At 41.1% G+C, this 14,834-nt stretch overlaps 1 protein-coding gene across 5 annotated transcripts in view; it reads right to left on the bottom strand.

The window, feature by feature from the left end:
* Positions 1-14,834, bottom strand: part of LOC128692766 (clusterin-associated protein 1) — a 149,678-nt gene that overhangs the window by 76,157 nt on the left and 58,687 nt on the right. For all 5 annotated transcript variants that reach the window (XM_070090054.1, XM_070090055.1, XM_053782122.2 and 2 more), the window contains one exon: positions 6,384-6,473. In XM_070090054.1, the coding sequence (XP_069946155.1) occupies positions 6,384-6,473 (90 nt within the window). The remainder of the gene's footprint in view (positions 1-6,383; positions 6,474-14,834) is intronic.

Here is a 14,834-nt window from a genome sequence, read left to right as displayed (position 1 = left end):
TGTATGTGAACATGCCAAGTTAACATGCATGATTACCCTTCTTCCCATTATTCATGCTCATGTAGCAAATACATAGACTTGTGTTGTAATAACATAGTTCAAAAACAACTATGATAAAAAAAATTTTTTTACCTTGGTGTTACGCTAGACTGTAAAGAAAATTAATATATTAATATATTTATGAGGCAGAGTATCAGGAAATTATTACAAAGTTTGTCTCAACATTCACACTGTGCTTTCACTGAATGAACTGTGCTATATTACAATTCTTTCATTGAATGAACTGCTATATTACTATTCTTTTACTGAATGAACTGCTATATAACTATTCTTTCACTGAATGAACTGCTATATTACTATTCTTCATAATCTTCTTTAGCTTATTCAATCACAAGGTTCTAAGATCTGTTAATGTGATATACAATGCCACATAATCACCCACTGCAAATACACTTTCTTAATGCCCAGTGGCAGTTCTGACACCTTAAAAAATACAAGACTACACTTAAATGGCCACTTGGCCATAATGCATGTATAAGTTATAACAATGTGGTAAATATGACACCTGTAAACACTGAGCACTAAGTGATGATTGTTGACCGTGAGTTAGTCACTAAAGAACAAGACACTTGTATGCACTGAGAACTGATTGATGACTGCCTGACTGATGGTGAGTTGGTCACTAAGGAGCAAGACTATTGTACATACTGTTTACTGAGTAATGACCAAATGGCTGTTGACTCTAAGTCACTGAGGAGCAAGACAATGAGAAGTGGGTAATGAATGCTGACTATTAGTCACTGCTACTGAGCTCAATATCCATAACATTGCAGTTTTTTTACAGATTAAATAATCCATGTGAAATGTTACAAAGTAAATGGCATTCATTCACTGCCAGCATCCTGCTTTCATTCGGTGTTATTCAGTAACACATCTCATAAACTACTAACATGTAATACACATCTCATACACTGCTAACATGTACTACACATCTCATACACTGCCAACATGTACTATATATTATCATGTTTTCTCAATAACTCGCTCAACACACACGTTTCCAGTTTTCCTGTCTGTCCTCTTACCTTCAAATTCACTTGGATATAATTCCTTTGCCACTTTATCGTTCCCCATCCTTTCACCACGACCAAAGCACCACAGCAAACTCACCTCAGTTTTATGATTACCAAACACTAGCACTTGATATTTTGAATCAAGTAGTATTAACTCTGTAATTATTATTACAGGAGGGGGGTCACTATAAGAATCCATTATTTTTATATTGTGAGAAATTGCAAAGAAGCTGGGATTGCTACTCTGTTTTTTTCCTGGTGAAGCTCTGTACTGTGTGGAGATTAGTAATACAGGTTGTAAATGCAATCATCTACAGCAAACATCTAGTGATGTCATACTGTATAGTGTATTTTAAGTACAGTGGACCCTCAGTTATTGGCCGTTCCTTTTATCGGCCAACTCGGTGATCGGCCAGTTTTTCGGCTCCCGGTGATCGGCCATTTCAGATGCATCCATCCGCCAGCTGGGGCCGCTTGCACATTAGTTTGGCTGTCTCTCTCGGTATGTGAGGAAGCTTCTGCTCATACATCCAAACATTTTGCTTGTTTTCCATTGTTTTTTGTGTTTTTTTTTGCAGTGCAACTGTGAAATAAGTAACCATGGCTCCAAAGAAAGTTCCTAGTAAAGTTCCTGTGGTAAAAAAAAGTGAGAAACACCATGGAATTTAAGTGTGAAGTGTAGCAGGCATGCAGGAATATAGCAGATATGCAGGGAGTGTAGCGGGCATGCAGGGAGTGTAGCAGACATGCATGGAGTGTAGCAGGTATGCAGGGAGTGTACCAGGCATGCAGGAACTGTAGCAGACATGTAAGGAGTGTAGCAGACATGCAGGAAGTGTAGCCGGCATGCAGGAAGTGTAGCAAGCATGCAGGGAGTGTAGCAGGCAAGCAGGGAGTGTAGCAGGCATGCAGGGGGTGTAGCAGGCATGCAGGAACTGTAGCAGGCATGTAAGGAGTGTAGCAGACATGCAGGGAGTGTAGCAAGCATGCAGGGAGTGTAGCAGGCATGCAGAGTGTAGCAGGCATGCAGGGAGTGTAGCAGGCATGCAGGGAGTGTAGCAGGCATGCAGAGAGTGTAGCAGGAATGCAGAGAGTGTAGCAGGCATGCAGGGAGTGTAGCAGACATGCAGAAAGTGTAGCCAGCATACAGGAAGTGTAGCAGGCATGCAGAGAGTGTAGCAGGCATGCAGGAAGTGTAGCAGGCATGCAGGAAGTGTAGCAGGCATGCAGGAAGTGTAGCAGGCATGCTGGAAGTGTAGCAGCATTCCAGAAACCAGCATTAGTCTTCAATAAAGTAAGAGTGTACCAGGCATGTAGCCAGCATGCAGGAAGTGTAGCAAGCATGCAGGGAGTGTAGCAGGCATGCAGGGAGTGTAGCAGGCATGCAGGGAGTGTAGCAGGCATGCAGGAACTGTAGCAGGCATGTAAGGAGTGTAGCAGACATGCAGGGAGTGTAGCAAGCATGCAGGGAGTGTAGCAGGCATGCAGAGTGTGTAGCAGGCATGCAGAGAGTGTAGCAGGAATGCAGAGTGTAGCAGGCATGCAGGGAGTGTAGCAGACATGAAGAAAGTGTAGCCAGCATACAGGAAGTGTAGCAGGCATGCAGGGAGTGTAGCAGGCATGCAGGAAGTGGAGCAGGCATGCAGGGAGTGTAGCAGGCATGCAGGAAGTGTAGCAGGCATGCTGGAAGTGTAGCAGCATTCCAGAAGCCAGCATTAGTCTTCAATAAAGTATGTAATTCTGATTTAAATGTTAATTTTTTTTTTTTGTGAATATTTTTGTCTGGAACAGATTAATTGTATTTACATTAATTCTTGTGGGAAATATTATTTCGGTTTTCGGCCATTTCGGTTTCAGGCCCAGCTTCTGGAGCGGATTACGACCAATAACCGAGGGTCCACTGTACAGTAAAACCTCAGTATACCTGGAGTTTACCTGGAGAGAGTTCCGGGGGTCAACGCCCCCGCGGCCCGGTCTGTGACCAGGCCTCCTGGTGGATCAGAGCCTGATCAACCAGGCTGTTGCTGCTGGCTGCACGCAAACCAACGTACGAGCCACAGCCCGGCTGGTCAGGAACCGACTTTAGGTGCTTGTCCAGTGCCAGCTTGAAGACTGCCAGGGGTCTGTTGGTAATCCCCCTTATGTATGCTGGGAGGCAGTTGAACAGTCTCGGGCCCCTGACACTTATTGTATGGTCTCTTAACGTGCTAGTGACACCCCTGCTTTTCATTGGGGGGATGTTGCATCGTCTGCCAAGTCTTTTGCTTTCGTAGTGAGTGATTTTCGTGTGCAAGTTCGGTACTAGTCGCTCTAGGATTTTCCAGGTGTATATAATCATGTATCTCTCCCGCCTGCATTCCAGGGAATACAGGTTTAGGAACCTCAAGCGCTCCCAGTAATTGAGGTGTTTTATCTCCGTTGTGCGCGCCGTGAAGGTTCTCTGTACATTTTCTAGGTCAGCAATTTCACCTGCCTTGAAAGGTGCTGTTAGTGTGCAGCAATATTCCAGCCTAGATAGAACAAGTGACCTGAAGAGTGTCATCATGGGTTTGGCCTCCCTAGTTTTGAAGGTTCTCATTATCCATCCTGTCATTTTTCTAGCAGATGTGATTGATACAATGTTATGGTCCTTGAAGGTGAGATCCTCCGACATGATCACTCCCAGGTCTTTGACGTTGGTGTTTCGCTCTATTTTGTGGCCAGAATTTGTTTTGTACTCTGATGAAGATTTAATTTCCTCGTGTTTACCATATCTGAGTAATTGAAATTTCTCATCGTTGAACTTCATATTGTTTTCTGCAGCCCACTGAAAGATTTGGTTGATGTCCACCTGGAGCCTTGCAGTGTCTGCAATGGAAGACACTGTCATGCAGATTCGGGTGTCATCTGCAAAGGAAGACACGGTGCTGTGGCTGACATCCTTGTCTATGTCGGATATGAGGATGAGGAACAAGATGGGAGCGAGTACTGTGCCTTGTGGAACAGAGCTTTTCACCGTAGCTGCCTCGGACTTTACTCTGTTGACGACTACTCTCTGTGTTCTGTTAGTGAGGAAATTATAGATCCATCGACCGACTTTTCCTGTTATTCCTTTAGCACGCATTTTGTGCGCTATTACGCCATGGTCACACTTGCCGAAGGCTTTTGCAAAGTCAGTATATATTACATCTGCATTCTTTTTGTCTTCTAGTGCATTTAGGACCTTGTCGTAGTGATCCAATAGTTGAGACAGACAGGAGCGACCTGTTCTAAACCCATGTTGCCCTGGGTTGTGTAACTGATGGGTTTCTAGATGGGTGGTGATCTTGCTTCTTAGGACCCTTTCAAAGATTTTTATGATATGGGATGTTAGTGCTATCGGTCTGTAGTTCTTTGCTGTTGCTTTACTGCCCCCTTTGTGGAGTGGGGCTATGTCTGTTGTTTTTAGTAACTGTGGGACGACCCCTGTGTCCATGCTCCCTCTCCATAGGATGGAAAAGGCTCGTGATAGGGGCTTCTTGCAGTTCTTGATGAACACGGAGTTCCATGAGTCTGGCCCTGGGGCAGAGTGCATGGGCATGTCATTTATCGCCTGTTCGAAGTCATTTGGCGTCAGGATAACAGACAAATGAGGGGAAGAGTGTCTGAGTGTCCATTAAAACTAAAAACCATACTGTATACCTAAAATGCACAATTTACTGTATACCTAAAATGCACAATTTACTGTATACCTAAAACACACAGTTTACAATTAGTATATTGCAATCAACATTGAAAATAAAGAATTTAAATGCACAATTTGTCCAGTGGATTTTGAGAAGCAGCATAAGTGTTATATCAAGGTGTGATATACTGATGTTTATTGTGTTTTGGGCAAGAGTACTGACTGACTGCAAGAGCCAGAAGAACCCAGGTTACGTCAGTCTTGAAAGGCCACACCAGCCTGCTAAATTCTAGTTTTTAACCCTTAAACTGTCCAAACGTAGATATACACTGACGTGCGGCAGGCTCCGAACGTACATCTACCATTTTTTTTTTACATGCTTTCAAAATGTGGAAAATCAAGGTTGGAGCGCTGTGCACGTGAACGTAGATCTACATTTGGACAGTTTAAGGGTTAAAGGCTACCCTAAATGCTCATTATGATTCATAAAGAATTCTAAAGCATTTAGGCATTCATAAATGGTACCCTAGGACTCTCAGTTGAATAGCATCAGAAAACCTTTAACTTTATAATTTAAAAATAAACCAATTTATCTGTGATATTAAAATTTAGAGGCAATCCCACTAATTTAGTTTATTTCATCATAATGTTGTTATCCAGTGTGAATCCTTTGTCTGTGCTAAGTCTGGTCTCTTTACAGAGTAAGTTCAATCATTCTTCCATCATGAAACACAGTATATATTTAACATTCCTTGCAGTGCGCACCACAAAGTGGAATATTCTTTAGTGTGTATTGCAAACTATATTTATATGGCAGTTACTCAAAATTTTCTCTAGCTTTAACTGTTAAGCTCTGCTTTTAATAATGTTCTAAGAACAATTTTCTTGAAAGCCTCCTGAATACCCTCTAATTGTCTCTCTGGACTTTAAAAAAGCTCACTAAGGTGCAGCACCACTTAGGCTGAGAGATACTATTTTAGATGTTTCTCTTCCACTTAGCAGCTATGAGTTTATGTGTATCTCTTCAGTTACGTATGATGGCACCTGCATTCCTTTGACATTATTGTGCTGCAATCATTTTTACATCTTGTACTGTATTTTTTTTTTATATTTCCAAGGTAAACACCCTGTTTAAATATGCAATATTTAATCGATGTGCTGTTGAAAGGTGAGCAAGGTAACATATATGAAGGGATTCAGGGAAACTGGTTAGCTGGACCCAAGTCCAGGAGGTTACATGGCCAGTGTCTGCACTCTGAAAGAGGGGTGCGAATATTACAATTCAGAAGGTCACCTGAATTGTGATGCCAGATTCAGCACATTTCTAGCAAGGCAGCAACTGAATAAATGATGGTGAGCGTATTTCCTTATTTTGCATTATCCTTATTGGGAGACGGCTGATAAGGTAAAAATAAAACATGTACGTATATATATATTAAGATCTTACAAAACATTACCATGCGGAATCATGAAATGAAGTTCAAGCACAAAAGTGTAAGAATGATTAATTTGCATTATCTTTGTTAAAAAAAAAAAAAGATAAACTTTAAGCATAAATATAAACAATGAATGCCCAGCAACTATATAAGAACAGATTTAATAATAAAAAATACATAATTTAATGCTATTCAAAATTGTGTTATTTGACTTCCTTGGGAAACATTTACCTTATTATCTTCATCTTGCTTCAGGCTGTCACACAGAGAGGCAGCATCCATAATAATACTAGATGCAAGCTGGCGTACTTCACGCAGCTCCTGAAATAAGGCAATAGTAACAAGAGGGAGGGAGTGGGCAAAGCAAGTTTTAAATGCTAGGGATTTGAGCATCCTGTAGACTTGTGTAAATGTGTTACATCAGACTGACTGAAGATTGTGGTATTAATGCCCTGTCGTGTTGCTGGAGTGTCAGTAAGATAACACTATGAAGGGATGTAGGGAAACCCGTTAGCTGGATTTGAGTCCTAGAGTTGGGGTAGGGAGGTTATAGTTTGGAGGGCTGTTTGAATTTGTGATGTCAGCACACTCCTGACAGTTTTTGGAATGAGTGACAACATGCTTCCTTTCTTGTGTTACCTTACCTCGGTGGGAGATGGCCAGTGTGTTAAAAAAAGAAAGATCAATAGAAATTTTATGGTATTATATGCATTGAAAAGCTCTATCTCATATAAGCCATTAGCACTGTTGATTTTATAATGTATACAACGCAGGTAGGTAGTAGGCTGGTAGACAGCAACCACCCAGGGAGGTACTACTGTCCTGCCAAGTGAGTGTGAAACAAAAACCTGTAATTGTTTTGCATGATGGTAGGATTGCTGGTGTTCTTTATCTGTCTCACGAAATCGTAATGACACGATTGCAAACGACGGTCTTGAGTTTTGAGACTCTCTGACCGCGGGTTCAATCCAGGCCAGGGTATGGTTTCTTTTTCTGTCTCATAAACACGATGGATAACGGATATAACTTGCTACTTCTACTTACACTTAGGTCAAACTACACAGGCATGCACATGCATATATATACATACACACATCTAGGTTTTTCTTTATTTTCTCTATTCTCCATGGGGAAGTGGAAAAGAATCTTTCCTCCGTAAGCCATGCATGTAGTATGAGGTGACTAGCATGCTGGGAGCAATGGGCTAGTAACCCCTTCTCTGCAGAAAATACTAAAAAAGTGAAAAAAAAATTCATAAAACTGAGAAGCTTGAATATGCGTGGATGTAGTGCAGATGATAAGAAAGAGATGATTGCTAATGTTATGAATGAAAAGAAGTTGGATGTCCTAGCTCTAAGCAAAACAAAGCTCAAGGGGGTAGGAGAGTTTCAGTGGGGAGAAATATATGGGATTAAGTCAGAAAGAATTGCAAGAAGCCCCAATCACATGCCTTCAACATTTTATGGAGAGGGAGCATGGACACAGGGGTCATCCCACACACACTAAAAACAACAGACATAGCCCCACTCTACAAAGGTGGCAGTAAAGCAATTGCAAAGAACTACAGACCGATAGCACTAACATCCATATCGCAAAAATCTTTGAGAGGGTTCTAAGAAGCAAGATAACCAACCACCTAGATAACCATTAATTACACAACCCAGGACAACACGGGTTTAGAACAGGTCGCTCCTGCCTGTCCCAGCTACTGGACCACTATGACAAGGTCCTGGATGCTGTAGAGGATAAACAAAATACAGATGTAGTATACACAGGCTTTGCAAAAGCTTACGACAAGTGTGACCATGGTGTAATAGCACACAAAATGCGTGATGAAGGAATAAGAGGGAAAGTTGGTAGATGGATCTATAACTTCCTGACAAATAGAACACAGATTAATTGTAAACAGAGTAAAGTCCCAGGCAGCCATGGTAAAAAGTTCTGTTCCACAAGGCACAGTACATACTCCCATTCTATTCCTCATCCTCATTTCTGACAGACAGAGATGTAAGCCATAGCAGCGTGTCTTCCTTTGCGGATGACACCTGGATTACCACGGCAGTGACCTCCATCGAAGACACCGCGAGACTCCAAGCAGACATCAACCAAATCTTCGAATGGGCCACTCAAAACAATATGAAGTTCAACGAGGAGAAATTTCAACTACTCAGATATGGGAAATGAGGAAATCAAAAATGTATCAGGGTATACAACAAATTCTAACCATACAATAGAGCGGAAAAGTAATGTGAAGGACCTGGGAGTGATAATGTTAGAGGATCTCGCCTTCAGAGACCACAACACAGTATCTACCTCATTTGCTAGGAAAATGACTGGAATGGATAATGAGAAGCTTCAAAACTAGGGACACCAAGCCCATGATGATTTTCTTCAAATTGCTTGTGCTCTCTAGGCTGGAGTAGTGCTATACACTAACAGCCCCCTTCAAAACCGACAACACTGCAGACCTGGAGTGTACAAAGAACTTTCACGGCACACATAAGTACGATAAGGCACCTAAATTACTGGGAATGGTTGAAGGTCCTTGATCTGTATTCCCTGGAATGCAGGTGAGAGAGATACATGATAATATACACTTGGAAGGTCCTGGAGGGATTCGTACCAAACTTGCACATGAAACTCACTCCCTATGAAAGCAAAAGACTAGGCAGGAAATACAACGTTCCCCCGATGAAAAGCAGAGGCGCCACAAGTATATTGAGAGACAACACAATAAGTGTCCGGGGCCCAAGACTGATCAATTGCCTCCCAGCATACATAAGGGGGATTACCAATAGACCCCTGGCTGTCTTTAAGAAGGCACTGGACAGGCACCTAAAGTCAGTACCTGACCAACCAGGCTGTGGTTCATATGTCAGCTTTCGTGCAACCAGAAGTAACAGCCTGGTTGATAAGACCCTGATCCACCATGAGACCTGGTCTCAGACCGAGCCATTGGAGCATTGACCCCCAAAACCCTCTCCAGGTAAACTCCAGGAGTATCTAAGAGAGTTAGAGCTAAGGAAGGGGGAGCAATAATGTTGATGGATCAGTTATGGAAGGAGAAGAGGGAATATCTTCTTCTTCTTTCAACATACCAGCCGTATCCCACCGAGGTGGGGTGGCCCAAAAGAAAAAACTGAAGTTTCTCCTTTTAAATTTAGTAATATATACAGGAGAAGGGGTTACTAGCCCCTTGCTCCCAAGAGGGAATATGAATGTATAAATTTGAGGATCATGTGAATTAAAATAAGAGTTGGATGTAAAAAGTGGGTCATAATAAGTGTGTATGCACCTAGAGAAGAGAGGAGTGTAGAAAAGAGATTTTGGGAGATGTTAAGTGTGTACGAACTTTTGAACCAAATGAGAGAGTAATTGTAGTAGGAGACCTAAATGCTGAAGTAGGAGAAACATTTAAGAGGATAGATGGGCTAGCAGTGGTGGCTCATAGCTAAAATTAGTGGAGGTGCTGCTTTAGAAATTTTTTAGCCATTGTTTTAACCCTTTGGGGGTTTCGGACGTACATACTAGTACGGCTTACGACCCAGGGTTTTTGACGTACTAGTACGCCTAAATTCTAGCTCCCTCAAATCTAGTGAAAGCTGGTAGGCCTACATGTGTAAGAATGGGTCTATGTGGTCAGTGTGCGCAGCATAAAAAAAAGTCCTGCAGCACACCAGTGCGTAATGAGAAAAAAAAACTTTGACCGTGTTTTTGGATTAAAACAGTGACTTTGTACTGTATTTTCATATGGTATTTATTGTTGTATTCTAGTTTTCTTGGTCTCATTTTATAGAATGGAAGACATATTACAGAAATTGAGATGATTTTGACTGGTTTTACAATGAAAAGTACCTTGAAATTGAGCTCAAAGTAGCAGAAATGTTTGATTTTTACCAAAGTTCAAAAGTAAACAAATCATGCCAAGCGTCCAATACACATCAACTGGTGAGTCTAATATCCTTTCACAAGTGCGCTGATACTATTTATACCATTTCTACACTAATGCAGTAGTCTGTATAACAGTAAATCTTATTTTTTTTGTAAGAATAAAAATTCAAAGTGGAAAGCCAAAGAAATATAAGAGGGGCCTGGGGATGTGACTACCGAACAGAGAACTTGTTATTATAGTGCCAGGAATGTCTTTCTTGTTTATTCTGGACCCTATTCGGAAATTGGCATCTTTTGAAATTTGTGTGAAATTGGCAAAATTGCTAAATTCTGACCACTTTATTGGATAGTTGAAACTGATAAATGGGTGGTTTCTTGTACTCATTTGATAGAAAAAATGGAGTTTTAGTGAAACAGTTATGATTTTTGTCGACTAGTACAGTGGAATTGGCCGAAAATAGGGCTCAAATGGGCAAAATCTGTTTCTGTGTCTATATCTGTCTCACAGATACACATAAATACAAGTATACATAGTGTAAATTGCCTAGGATAACCCAAAAAATACAGACAAAGTGCTATACTCTGCTTGAAGATACAAGTAAACATGATGACACAGTCTTGCGGCTCTCTCTGAGACAGAGCAAGACGGACAGACAGAGTGCTTGACAGACAGACAAATAGACAGACATGTTTGTGTACCAGCAAAAAGAAAGCGAGGTCCAATGCTCATCAAATGTCAACTCTTATCTTACGTTATCTCATCTTATCACTTCACTGTCAGGGGTGGACTGAGGCTTGTTTTACATGCTTCAAGGGAACAATTACTAAAACTATTATTATTATTTCTTCTTCTTCTTCCAAAATAATGCTGGGACCTATAAATACTTTGTATATATTCCAAGACATTTACACCTGCCAAGGCAGGTGTAAATGTCCACATGTCAGTGTGTTTGTGATAATTTGAATACAATTTCAGTACCTAATACTAGTTTCAGAAGACAGATTGGTTATGAAATGACAAGAACTACTATACACTGTAATTATCAGGACATAAAAATTATATAAAATAATATGAAAAATAAAAAAAAAGGTATATCGGCAAAACTTCTGCAAGCGGCAGGACTCGATGCCGCCCTCAGGTGAGCATCCAGTGCCAACTTCTCGGCCTCATATTTCTAAGTACTGACCCTAATTTTTTTTTATCCTATAATACTTAGAAAAAAGTGCTCTTTATTTCCATAAAAAAAATTTATTTTTCAAAATATCCAAGGCACTGCAGTAGTGAACATATACATATACATACATGTATACGTTTGGACCGTTTACGGGTTAAAGTACTTATAATGTTTCCATGAAATTAATTCACACTAAATATACAGTGGAACCTTGTTTTTCGGCCGTAATCCTTTCCAGAAGGTGGGCCTATATTTGAAATGGCCTAAATTCGAAGCAATATTCCCATAAGAATTAATGTAAATACAATTAATCTGTTCCAGACACCCAAAAAAATTCACAAAAAAAAAAATACATTTTTTAAAGATTAATTATAGTTTTACATACACAAAACAATGAGAACTAAATAAAATAAATTAAAAACATTTAAATCACTATTACCTGTCTTTATTGAAGACTCTTGTTGGCTTATGGAAGACAGGGAGGAGGAGAGAGGGAGGGCAGATTATTGCTTGGAAGGGGAATCCCCCTCCATAAGGACTTTAGGGAACAAGTCCCTCTCTGGGGTTACTTTCCTTCTTTGTCTTTTAATGCCACTAGGACCAGCTTGAGAGTCAATGGACCCCTGTGGCACAAAATAACTGTCCAGAGTGCTCTGTTTCTGGAGGCTCTAAGAGTTCCTTAAAATAGGGCAAGGTTTTGTCACTGAACATGTTGCAGATATGGCTTGTTTCAGCTTGGTCAGGGTGATATTCCTCCACAAAAGTTTGCAACTAATTCCACTTTGCACACATGTCCTTAATCACTGAAGAAGGTACGTCCTTCCCTCTCTTTTCCTCCTCCTCCTCCTCTGAAGCAAGTTCCTCAGCTGTGGTCTGTTGCTGTTCCAGTTGAAGGTGTTGCAGCTCTTCAGTGGTTGGCCCTTCCCTGTGGTCCTCCACCAACTCTTCCACATCCTCGCCACTCACATTCAACCCCATGGACTTCCCCAGTGCCACAATAGATTCCACAAAAGGCAGAGGGTCGACAGGGTCAGGGTCAGCCTCAAACCCTTAAAAATCCTTCTCAAGGACACAATCTGGCCACAACTGTCTTCAAGAAGAGATCAAAGTCCTGGAAGTAATTCACTGCCAAGCCTTACCTATAAGGCTTATGCAGTTGTAGATATTGAAATGATTCCTCCAGAACTCTCTTAGGGTCAATTCAGTGTCCAAGGCCACTTCAAAGCACTTTTGAAATACTGCTTTTGTGTAGAGATTTTTGAAGTTAGAAATGACCTGCCGGTCTATCGGCTGGATGAGAGGAGTGGTGTTAGGAGGCAAGAACTTCACTGTCATAAAACGGAAATCCCTAGACAATTGGTCTACCAAGTTTGGAGGATGAGCAGGAGCATTGTCCATTACCAGGAGGTACATGAGCGGCAATTTATTTTCCAGGAGGTATTTTTTCACACTTGGGCCAAACACTTCATGGACCCAGTCAATGAAAAATTGCCTTGTGACCCATGCCTTATTAACAACTTTCCGCATCACACACAATTTACTCTTGACAACATTGTTTTTCTTGAACACTCTGGGATTTTCCAAGTGATACACGAGTAAAGGCTTCACTTTGAAATCCCCACTAGCATTAGCACAGACAAAAGAATTAGCCTGTCTTTCATAGGCTTGTGTCCTGGCAGTGCCTTTTCCTCCTTTGTGTTGTAGGTCCTTTTTTGGCATTTTCTTCCAAAAGAGGCCTGTTTCATCACAACTGAACACTCATTGGGGTTAGAATTCTTCAGCCTCTATGCACCCCTTGAATTCCTGCACAAATTTTTCAGCCACACGTCTGTCAGAACTTGCAGCCTCACCATGCCTTACAACACTGTGTATGCCAATATGCTTCTTAAATTTGTCAAACCAGCCTCTGCTGGCCTTAAATTCACTATTATCACTAGTACCAGGCATTTTCTTTACGAGATCCGCATGCAACTGCCTTGCCATTTCACATTGATTGTCTCTGAAACACTATCTCCCGCTAACTGTTTTTCCATGATCTACAACAACTTCTCCACTTCATTTGTTTGTGATCTCTTTTTTTTTTACATGTTTACCCCTTTTGCCACATCAACTTCCTTGATTTGTTCTTTCTATGCCAGGATAGAAGTGATTGTTGATTTGTGTTTGCCATATATCCTGGCAAGCTGGAGCCCCCGCACACCACTTTTGGATTTTTCTATTACACTTCTTTCTTAAATTCCATCGTGTTTTTCACTTTCTTTACCAAAGTAACTTTACTAGGAACTTTCTTGGGGCCCATGGTGATTTATTTCACAGTCGCATTTAATAAAAAACCACCAAAAACAATGGATTTAAGGAAATGGTTGGATGAATGCGCGGAGTACATGCTTACTCGCTGACAGACAAAGGGAGACTGACTCACCAAGGCACGGTGTCCCAGTGGGAGAGGCAGGCTAACGCATCTAATACAACCGATACACGAGGCAGCAGCTGAAATATTGAGCAAAATTTCTGCCCCCCCCCAAAAAAAAATGGCCTAAATACGAATTGGCTAATAAAGTCAGCAGCCGAAAAATGAGATTCCACTGTATAATAATTAACTTTGAACAATAAAATGGTATAAAATACCGACAGGTTGTTTAGGTAAGACACATAAGAACATAAGAACATAAGAACATAAGAACGAAGGAACACTGCAGAAGGCCTACTGGCCCATGCGAGGCAGGTCCAAGTCTCCTACCGGCTTAAGCCAATGCACCCAACCTAGTCAGGTCAGGTCACATTGACTTAAGGGAGGAACACGGCAACCGACCTGGTAGCACAAGCTATCAGGTCTAACTCACACCCACCCACATCCACTCATGTATTTATCCAACCTATTTTTAAAGCTACACAACGTTCTGGCCTCTATAACGGTACTTGGGAGTTTGTTCCACTCATCCACAACTCTATTACCAAACCAGTACTTTCCTATATCCTTCCTGAATCTGAATTTTTCCAACTTAAAACCATTGCTGCGAGTCCTGTCTAGGCTAGATATTTTCAGCACACTATTTACATCCCCTTTATTTATTCCTGTCTTCCATTTATACACCTCAATCATATCCCCCCTAATTCTACGTCTTTCTAGAGAGTTCAGATTCAGGGCCCTTAGTCTATCCTCATAGGGAAGGTTTCTGATACATGGGATCAACTTTGTCATCCTCCTTTGTACATTTTCCAGAGAATTTATATCCATTCTGTAATAAGGTGACCAAAACTGTGCAGCATAATCTAAATGAGGCCTAACCAAGGATGTATAGAGTTGAAGAACAACCTGAGGACTCCTATTATTTATGCTTCTTGATATGAAGCCAAGGATTCTATTAGCTTTATTGCGAACACTTATGCACTGTTGTCTTGGTTTCAGATTACTGCTAACCAGAACTCCTAAATCTTTTTCGCAATCCGTAATATTAAGATCTACATTATTTAGTTTATATGTGGCATGGTTATTGTCCTGTCCAACATTTAGAACTTTGCATTTGTCTATATTAAACTGCATCTGCCACTTCTCCGACCACTGCATCAGTCTATTCAAATCTTCCTGGAGTGCTCGAATGTCCTCGTCAGAATG

This window comes from Cherax quadricarinatus, chromosome 30, assembly GCF_038502225.1.
Source record: "Cherax quadricarinatus isolate ZL_2023a chromosome 30, ASM3850222v1, whole genome shotgun sequence".
NCBI classification, from domain to species: domain Eukaryota; kingdom Metazoa; phylum Arthropoda; class Malacostraca; order Decapoda; family Parastacidae; genus Cherax; species Cherax quadricarinatus.
This window is presented reverse-complemented; position numbering and strand designations above follow the sequence as displayed.